Source organism: Neovison vison, chromosome 13 (assembly GCF_020171115.1).
Source record: "Neovison vison isolate M4711 chromosome 13, ASM_NN_V1, whole genome shotgun sequence".
NCBI lineage: Eukaryota > Metazoa > Chordata > Mammalia > Carnivora > Mustelidae > Neogale > Neogale vison.
Window position 1 is genome coordinate 60,238,018 of NC_058103.1, and position 10,265 is coordinate 60,248,282.

The 10,265-nt window shown below is 49.7% G+C and overlaps 1 protein-coding gene across 3 annotated transcripts; it reads left to right on the forward strand.

The window, feature by feature from the left end:
* The first annotated feature begins 1,955 nt into the window (after positions 1–1,955).
* Positions 1,956–7,804, forward strand: FOXA1 (forkhead box A1). 3 transcript variants are annotated; one of them, XM_044230512.1, is made up of 2 exons: positions 1,956–2,016; positions 5,164–7,804. In XM_044230512.1, the coding sequence occupies exon 2, from the start codon at positions 5,191–5,193 to the stop codon at positions 6,508–6,510; it is 1,320 nt and encodes a 439-aa protein (XP_044086447.1). In that variant the 5' UTR covers positions 1,956–2,016; positions 5,164–5,190; the 3' UTR covers positions 6,511–7,804. The 3 variants fall into 3 exon arrangements, with proteins under 3 accessions (XP_044086447.1, XP_044086444.1, XP_044086445.1); XM_044230509.1 differs by lacking the exon at positions 1,956–2,016 and adding an exon at positions 2,608–2,827; XM_044230510.1 differs by lacking the exon at positions 1,956–2,016 and adding an exon at positions 3,675–4,896.
* The last annotated feature ends 2,461 nt before the right edge of the window (positions 7,805–10,265 follow it).

Here is a 10,265-nt window from a genome sequence, read left to right on the forward strand (position 1 = left end):
TGGATCAAGGCTCTAAAGTTGGCAGAGTCCACTCTTCACCACCAGTCTTGGGCTTTGAAGAAGCCCTGGAAAAACTTTACTTTGGACATCCCGCTATAGGGTTTTTTTTTTTTTTCCCCTTCTTCTTAAGCTGACTTTTTTTTTTTTTTTTTTTTTTAAGATGCGCTCTAGTAGATTTAGGAAGTGGACTAAAAGTGAAAGAATATTTGATGTTTTAATTGACCCCCCTATAAAATGACAGCGCTCCCCCCTTTAGGCGCCGGCTTTTTGTGTACCTTAAAAGCTTTTACTAAGTTGTCACTACCCATGGATAATACCCTAGTCATCCATGTTTCTGAAGAGCCAAGAGGGCGTTGGAGAATCACTGCGGGAAGGAACAAGGAAGCTCATTAGCACTGAAAGTCCCCCTGAACAGGCCAAGGAAGCTAAGCATCCGTGTTCTTTACGAATGGAACCAAGGTCCTGCTGCTGCTGGGAACTTTGCACAAAAGAATGAGTTTCTGACGGATGCTCTGAGAAATCTGTGCAGATCCACACATTTACAGATAAATTTACACAAATTGATGGGACTTGCAGTCCTAGGGGCAGGCTGCAGTTGGGGAGGGCGCCTGCTGAGTTCCAGGTGGATTTAATTTCACTCTCATTCCATTCCTTACAATATGACATTTCTCTCCCCTCCTTTTGTTTAAAAAAAGGGGGGGGGAATTGTAATCCAACGCTTTTATCTTTTTTATTTCCTTAACTGCACATCTTCACCCTTTTGGGCTCCCCTGCTGATTTAAGAGATTTGTTTGGTTCGAGGATTTTACGTGATTCTGTTGCCAGATTTCAAGGAAGAAAAATTTAAAAGAACAAAGTACAGAGGGGAAAAGGTATCTTAAAGACAAGTTAAAACACATTGCTTAATATGAGATTAATAACATGCTTAAAACTTTGCCAAACAAGAATATTTGGCAGATTTTTAGTCATTTTAGAAAGATTTTATTTTGTTATTACTTCAGGAAAACTAGTGGATTCTACCTAGGGTAGGACACACACATGGTCACCCACACACTTAGAAACAGACATGGCCACACTCATTTAGAAGCTCACACACATTCATACACTCAGAAATATCCTTAGAAAACTCACACTACCCCACAACCTATCACCAGCTCAGCGCTTATCAATCACTTTAGTTGGTCCTTCTCCAACAAAAGTGATTTGGGGCACTCACTACCCAGGACCTCACAGAAGCCAAGAGGCTTTGCTTTGGGGAGAACTTCCCACCAATGCCCAGGATCCATTAAGAACCAAGCAAGCGCCTGCGGTGCTAGCTTGGCCCCTCCAGGTAAAAGATGGGATCAAGCCCCGCCACAGACCATCCCTGGCTTCAGCCTGGCACCTCTCTAGCCGAGCAGACGCATTCCCGCGCCTGTGTTCTTGCTCTCCCAGTTAACGCGCGCATTTAGGGAGATGTCTCCTCCCCCTGACCTTTCCCTATCAGAAACCAGACGGTCGCCTCCAGCTCAGTCCCCGGGGCTGCGGAAGGGGGGCAGGAGGAGGAGCTGGATAGAGGAGGACCGCCCGACTAGGGTGCGTCTGCCCTATCACACAGACATCTGTTCTCAGCCTCTTCCTCTTTATGATCGCTACAGATGACAAGGGAAGTAGAGCGGACCGAGGCGGAAAAAAAAAAAAAGTTATGTCATAAAGATATAAAACGGTGCTGTGACTCACCTGCTCTTAGCCGCAGGTACGGGTTTCGTGGCAGCGTCTCCAGTCTGCTAGCCAGGAGCCCAGATAGGCCTAACGTCACTCGGCTAGGTTGACTCAGATGGCCGAGTTTCTAGTGAAGGGGCAGAATTGGGGCTTTCTCCTTTTTCAAGTCTGAAGTCGGGGGAGGGGGATCATCTGTATTCTCCAGTCTCCCGGGGTTGAACTTTGGGTCAGTAATCAGTACAGTGGGAGCTGGAAGCGGGCACAAGAGCAGGAGAGGCACGGGATGGGGCTGTGGCCGGCGGCCCCCGGAAGACGGTGGGTCCCCCTGGGAAGGGACTCTGGGGTTATTTAGCTGGCACGGCCCCGCGAGCCGGCATCCAACGCCACCGCCCCCAGCCCTTCTCCGGCTGAGCCGTTCCTATCCAGAACTCTCGTTAGCTTGCCCGGCCCCGCCTATATTTCTTTTTTCCTCTTCCAAAGGGGGTTACCCCCCCCATCCCATTTCCCTCTTCCCCAGGCTCCGGGCTTAAACCAATTACGCTGCTTTGCAAACAAAGTGAGGGCCGGGTTTGAGGGAGGGGGCTCGGCGGGAGGGGGCGCAGGGGGCGCGCGGCGGCAGCGCGGCTGGGCGGGAGGCGCGGCGGCTGGACTGGCGGGCGGCCGCCTCGCAGGTGCACCTCGGGCTTTGTAGGTGCGAGCGTCTTTGTGCGGCCGACAAATGGGGAGAGGACGAGGAGGTGGGCACTCGAGCGACGTAAGATCCACATCAGCTCAACTGCACTCATCTCGCAGAGGCCGCCCGCTCACTTCCCGCGGAGGCGCTCCCGGGCGCCGCGCTCCGCGGCCGCCGCCTGCCCCCGCCCGCCGCGCCGCCTCCGCCGCGCACGCCGCGCCCCGCAGCGCCTGGCTTCCTCCTCGCTAGGGTGGCGTTGGGCTGGCGCGGGCGCTTAGGTGACTGCAGCTGCTCGGCTCCCCGCCCCCCAGCCCTGCGCCGCGCGGCCGCCCGTCGCTTAGCACAGGGCTGGATGGTTGCATCGGGCAGGGTTGCTCCAGGATGTTAGGGACTGTGAAGATGGAAGGGCATGAGAGCAGCGACTGGAACAGCTACTACGCGGACACACAGGAGGTGAGAAGCGGGCAGCAGGCGGGACCCTCCCGGAGCCCCTGCCGGGGGAGGCCTGGAGAGGCGGGCGCCGGGCCGGGTGGGCGGCTGGCGCCTGGGGGCGCCTCCTCCGGGCCATCGCTGCGGGTCCACCCGAGGTGTTCCCGGACAGGCCTTGGCCGGGCCTTGGAGACGGATCCGCTGCCCCGCGGGGGAGGCTGGGTCCCGGCGTTCGGCGCTTGGAGCGGGCCAGAGGGTTTTAGGAAACTCTGGCCTTTGAAGGCACCCGCTCTGGAAAGCGCTTGCCTCTTCTCTGCGGAGAGCGGGAGCCGGAACCAGGCCCGGGGTGCCGCGGGTTGGCGGGCGCGAGCCGGCAAGAGTTGGAGGTAACTCTAGGATAAAGGCAGAGTTCTCCAGCAGGGCCGCCTCTTCCTCCCACGGATGAATTCGCGGATGTCTTCAGATGAAAGCGCGCTGCCGTTGAGTTGAGCGTCTTAATAATGAATCGATTCCGAAATTTTAGAAAACTTTAAAAGCCCTGTTTGGGGAGAAGTCGGCTCATTTTACTCTAGAACCGCTGGGTGGCGCTGGTGCGAACTGACTTTTCCTCCAGCACCCCGAACAGAGAACCTGTTTCTCTTCATTGTCCCCTTGGTGGCACGTTCGTGTGGTTTATTTTACAATGTGCACAAAGGGATTGTGAGAAAAACCAGGTACAGGCGGGACCACCACCTACTAAAAGTATTTCTCTTGAAACAGCTGGCAATTAGCCTCCAAAACTTCACCATTACTAAAAACAATTATCTATAATCTTGGAGAGAGGACGACAAAAAAAAAAAAAAAAAGGAAGAGAGAGAAAGAAAGAAATACTTTAAGACATGGACAGAAAAATATAGAATCTGGAAATATTTGGATGGTAATTAATTTCTTTAGATTTATGTATTTATATATTCACAAACTTAGCTTGAATTTATTTGCATACCATAGCAGAGTGTGCCTAGTTAAATTTGTACACCTTTTAATTTTTCAAATGAAATTGTACCTACTGCTGAAAAAAATCAGACATTATTTTTGTTAAACTATCAGAAATGTTTTTATTTTTCCAGACTCTATGTTTTTAACATACATATGGCATTCCCAAATTGCTATTGATAAGGGTTTTCTTCTACTGATAATTTAAAAGTGAGCTCAGAACTCTTCCTCAGGCTTAATTCGGATGCAGACATCTCAACCCACTAGTTAATGAAGTCCCCTATAGAAAGAACTTTCTTACAGGTTGAAGCTGAGAATTGGGAAACAAATAGCATTGGGAGAAAATAAGTAGACTTTGATTTTGGAAATTGAAAGGGGGATTTTAAAGCAAAGCTTTGAAATAATCACGGCAGCATATCAGTATGGGAAAACAAAATGGATCATTTTGACAAATTGGGTCACCAAAATTTTCAAATGTTATGGGGCTGGAAATAATAACGAAATTAGTGCAACTTCCTGAATGGTTTAAAGAGATGTACATGTAAAGTAAAGTTAAAGTTAAGTGTAGTGCATTGATATTATTATGCACTCCCTCCTACCCCCCTTCTTGTCGATCTATTTTTAGTTTTTTTTCCCAAGACTTACCAAACTTCTGAGTTTCTGTCGCTTTTAATATTACAGTTACTACAAGTAGATGGAAAACACTCGTTCTAAACATAATAACGAAAAGTCACCATTTGGGGGAAAACTAAGGCGGTAAAAGCCAGTTGTTGAGAAACGGATGGTCATGTGGCCACGAATGATTAGTTCTATCAGGAAAAGTTTAATTAACAGCCACCCTGCATAGCCGAGGCTACTATGTGGTCAGCCCGGCCTGGCAGGCTTAGGTGAGCTAGGCACAGAGCTAGTGTTCTGTTGCCCGCCCCGGGGGACTACACCACCGCACCCGGTAAGGTGGGGTGAATAAGCAAAGTCAGAGAATAATTCTATTTTCGGAGTTTAACTCCTTTTAACTAAAATGACTTTGCTGAGGGTAGTCTGGGGTGGAGTCTGGAATACCAACTGGCGTGGAGGCAGAAGGCGATGGAGGGGCCCTAGAAGTCAGCCCCTGAGCCTGGCATGTAAGGCGATTACACATCTTCCTGGGGACATATTTTCTGTGAGCGCTTGTCTTTCAGGCCTGCCGCGATAAGAGTTTTTCCCTGCTGTGCAAGACATTTCTTTACTCTTTCTGGGGAGGGCGCCTGACGGTTTGCCCGGGGTGGGGGGTCCTGCGCTTTGCAGAAATGTTCCCCGCATGTCTCCGGCTTTGCCCCCGGCGGTAGGCCGCCAGCTCCCACTACTAACCCCGCCCTCCGGGGCCTCTTTCCTCGCTGTCTCCGCTCCAGGCCTACTCCTCCGTCCCCGTCAGCAACATGAACTCCGGCCTGGGCTCTATGAACTCCATGAACACCTACATGACCATGAACACCATGACCACGAGCGGCAACATGACCCCAGCTTCGTTCAACATGTCCTACGCAAACACAGGCCTGGGCGCCGGCTTGAGTCCGGGCGCCGTGGCTGGCATGCCGGGCGGCTCCGCGGGCGCCATGAACAGCATGACGGCGGCGGGCGTGACGGCCATGGGAACGACGCTGAGCCCGGGAGGCATGGGCGCCATGGGCGCGCAGCCCGCGGCCTCCATGAACGGCCTGGGCCCCTACGCGGCTGCCATGAACCCGTGCATGAGCCCCATGGCGTACGCGCCGTCCAACCTGGGCCGCAGCCGCGCCGGGGGCGGCGGCGACGCCAAGACTTTCAAGCGCAGCTACCCGCACGCTAAGCCGCCCTATTCCTACATCTCGCTCATCACCATGGCCATCCAGCAGGCGCCCAGCAAGATGCTCACGCTAAGCGAGATCTACCAGTGGATCATGGACCTCTTCCCCTATTACCGGCAGAATCAGCAGCGCTGGCAGAACTCCATCCGGCACTCGCTCTCCTTCAACGACTGCTTCGTCAAAGTGGCGCGCTCCCCGGACAAGCCGGGCAAGGGCTCCTACTGGACGCTGCACCCGGACTCCGGCAACATGTTTGAGAACGGTTGTTACTTGCGCCGCCAGAAGCGCTTCAAGTGTGAGAAGCAGCCGGGGGCCGGGGGCGGCAGCGGGAGCGGGGGTGGCGGCGGCGGCGCCAAGGGCGGTCCTGAGAGCCGCAAGGACCCCTCGAGCGCCGCCAACCCCAGTGCCAACTCGCCCCTTCATCGGGGCGTGCACGGGAAGGCAGGCCAGCTAGAGGGCGCGCCGGCCCCCGGGCCGGCTGCCAGCCCCCAGACTCTGGACCACAGCGGGGCGACGGCGACAGGGGGCGCCTCGGAGTTGAAGACGCCATCCTCCTCGGCTGCGCCCCCGATCAGCTCGGGGCCCGGGGCGCTGGTATCTGTGCCCCCCTCCCACCCGGCGCACGGCCTGGCTCCCCACGAGTCCCAGCTGCACCTGAAAGGGGACCCCCATTACTCTTTCAACCACCCTTTCTCCATCAACAACCTCATGTCCTCCTCGGAGCAGCAGCACAAGCTGGACTTCAAGGCATATGAGCAAGCACTACAGTACTCGCCCTATGGTGCTGCGTTGCCCGCCAGCCTGCCCCTCGGCAGCGCGTCGGTGGCCACCAGGAGCCCCATCGAGCCCTCAGCCCTGGAGCCGGCCTACTACCAAGGTGTGTATTCCAGACCCGTCCTAAACACTTCCTAGCTCCCTGGGACTGGGGGTTTGTCTGGCATGGCCATGCTGGTAGCAAGAGAGAGAGAGAGAGAGAGAGACAGAGGGAAAGAGTAAAATCAACAGCAAACAAAACCACACATACCAAGCCGACAACAGCATAATAAAATCCCAGCTATTTTTATTTCATTTTTTGTGTGTGTGCACAATCTTTTCCCCAGTGCAGGACTGTTACTTTGTTATTGTATTTGAAATGCCTTGTGTATATTATTACAGAGAAAACCAATCCCAAACCAACAAATTTTTTTTCTGCAAAGTTTAACAATCTGCAAATGTATATATAAAATCCTCCTACTTCCTTATTCCTTTCCCTTTCTTCCCTCTTTCCCTCCAGACACGTACTAGTCTGTGCAGGGTTTATTTAAAGAAAGAAAAAGAAAGAGAGATGATCAGACTTGTAAAATATTTGTTTGTGCTCTCCCCCCATCACCTGACCCTCCACAAGTTTACAAGTCTATGGCAATACTCTTAACCATAAGAACTAAAAGGGTGAAGAAACAAGTTGACACTAGGGGCTATTAAAAGTATTTGAAGGACAACACTGCTGTTATGCAGCAAAACATAAACTGATTATAAACATCAGAGCCATTTGTTATTCAACTTCCATTTCTGATACATTCAGATAGCAAATGTCTTAAAATGAAATACATATATATTATGTACGAACTTATTTATGCACATGCTCAACTATGTAGACATCCTCCATATATTTGCATAACATGTAGAAATAATAGGTTAATGATATACATGGGACATTTTCAAGAGTTGCCTGACCAAGAAGTTACAAAGACACCCTCCTCCTTGTCTTCTCCACCCACATATAGCCAACCCTGAGAAGAATTGCCATCTTCAGTAACTCTGCTCCTTGCTTTGCAGAGTGCCATTGTCATGTCATTCTGAGGTCACATAACATGTATAAAATTAGCTTTTATGTATCCGTACCATTTAAATAATATTTTTCCAGGAAAAAAGGAATATTACAATGTTGGAGGAGAGATGAGTTATAGGGAGTGGTATTTCAAAATTTGGTCCAAAATTCCAAAATCTAAATGATTGTGGCCATTTTAATTATTGCCATTGTGTGCTTGTTTCATTCAGTGTTAATGCACTTTTCACAGTTGGACATGGTGTTAGTATAGCCAGACGGGTTTCATTATTCTTCTTTGCTTTCTCAATGTTAATTTATTGCATGGTTTATTCCTTTTTTTTCCTTTATAGTTGAAATTGCTTTAAATGATGGTTAAAATTACAAATTAAAAATGTTAATTTTATCAATGTGATTGTAATTAAAATATTTTGATTTAAATAACAAAAATGAAAATTTTAAGCCGTGGAATATGTTCTTGATCATTTGCAGTTAAGGACTTTAAATAAATCAAATGTTAACACAAAAATATTTGTTACTTTCCTCAATTAAATCCAAAGTAAGTATTCTGAAAATGATATTTTCCGAAGTCCAGCACCGAATATAAATGACGGAAAGGAAAATGATCTAAAACAAAATTGTTTTGTTTATTAAACGACCAGGAAGCTAGTAAAAAGAAGCCAAAGAAATCCAATAAAAGTGGGTAGATAAATTGATTTAATATACTAAGAATTGAGATTTTCAAGACTAATTATTCCCTCCAGTAGTGTTTAATTTTTTAACATGAGCTTAAGTCTTCTCTGTTTCCTTCGAGTCTGTCCATAATGAAATCAAATTCATTAATATAACTACATTTCCCCCTTCCCTAATGTCTAATTTTCCTTTATCTGAGAAGTATTCTAGTGAGAATAAAATACCAGATGTAGCTGATAAAATTAAGTTGTCTACAACAGAGAATCCTGAACTTCCCCCTCCCCCCCATTAAAAAAAAAACAAAACTTAACCATCCTGGTAGCTTTGGAAGGGGCCAAGGAATCCAGTTAAATTACTCCTGCAGGGGAAGCTTTGTGCCACCAGGACATTTCAGGATAGCTGCTATTTTGTATCTTGTGAAGATACTTTTTAAAATATTGTTTCTAAAAATACCATTCCTGAGAACTTAAAGCTGATGATTTGTTTGCCTTCTAAGAAGCTTTTAAATGCAACTTCACACCCCTACAGTTGCTTGAGATCACAAAATCATTAATCTCCTTTGATAGTAGGCTCACTTTCCAGTCCACCTAGTTCTTTGTAAGTCTTGTTCGGATTGACATCAACAATAACAACACCAGTCCAAGCAGAGGCTAGCCTGCCTGAGCCCTTGTGTATGAACTCCATCCTCGCCGGGGCTTGAACTTGGCCAGCCTTTACTTTGATCGCCCCACTCCACACTGCGGACAAGATAAAAAGAGCTGTGTGAGTCCCTTAATTATCGCGTAATTGCCTCCCCAGATGAGAGAAGGGGTGGCATGTAGCACTTGAGAAAAATCCAGAAATCCCCCCCCCACTTCAGCTAATGAAAGGAGGAGAGGGAAATAACTTGTTTGAATAATTTTAAAATCTAATTTGGAGGCTTTTTGGAAAGACATTAAAATCCCAAAGAGAGGAAAAAGTTTTCAATCTCAATAGTTATTTATGTTTCTATACAGGGTAAACAAGCGCGTTGGCAAATTCGAATTCCAAATGTAACATAAGGCCGTGAGTTTGGGCCGAGGAATTTTACCAGCCCCACTGAGTCTATATCGTCTAACTTTCGCGTTCCCCTCGGTGATGTTCCCTTCCCTCTCTAACATATTAGCAATTTCAGTGTCTTGCCTCCACCAATTAGGCTTAAGTGGGCCTCAGCTCACTTTGGCAGAGACTTTTTCTGGGCTTGCAGGGGGCGAGGCGCCGCAAGTTGCTGGCAGAGGCCACTTTGGAAACCTGCCTGAAAAGCTAGCATGGTGGGTCGCGGGGACCTGGTTTCGTGGGCTTCTCGCGCGCTTTTCTGCCACCTCTGAGCAGTAAAGCACCTCCGGACACCTTGAGCGCGTCCTTCCGCCTCTGGGCGACCTGCGCCCGGCGCGTTAGGAAGGACGCCCACGGGGGCCCGGGCGGGCGGTTGCCGGGGAAGAGGGACAGAGCAGGACCACAGGCATCTCGGGGTGACAAGTGCAGTTAGTTCTGTATTGTTTGGGCATTTTCCCCTCCTAGCGAATAAATCTTCTGTCGAGCCCGAGACCTAAAAGTCAACAAAGAAGGCCAGGCGTCGCTTTACCGCTCCCGCGGCCCCAACGCCCGCGTTGCCGCGGCGGCTCCCGCTGCGTAATCCCTTCCTCGGAAACCCGGACACACAAACGCCGGAACGCCCGGGGCTGGGGCGCCGCGCCCCAGGGCCAGGAGGAAAACATCTGTGGTTCCGAGGGAGTGCTGCGACGACCCTCCTCGAGCGCGCCGCCTTCCCTGGCCCCCGCCCACACCCCTTTTCGTCTTCAAATTTCTCTATTTCTTCATCTCAGACACTCGTTCCTGCAGATGAGGGCGAAAAGGGGATGCTGACCGCTCAGCCGCGGTCCACCGGGTTCGCTTCATTGAGGATTTTCCCTCGAGATGGGGGAGGGGTCTCCGGATGGGGAAGGAGGGAGGAGAGAAGAAAAAACCTTCCTTGCAGACCTTGTAGTGCAAAGCTTCCGAGGCTCTCCGATCCAGTGACGACGCCACTACCGAGCACTTTTAGAAAAAAAAAAAAAGAAAAAAGAAAAATATTTTGGGAGTCAATTCCTGGGGAAGAGAACTTCACATGTTAACTTTCACCTTGTTCCGGGACTGACACATTTTTTAAATT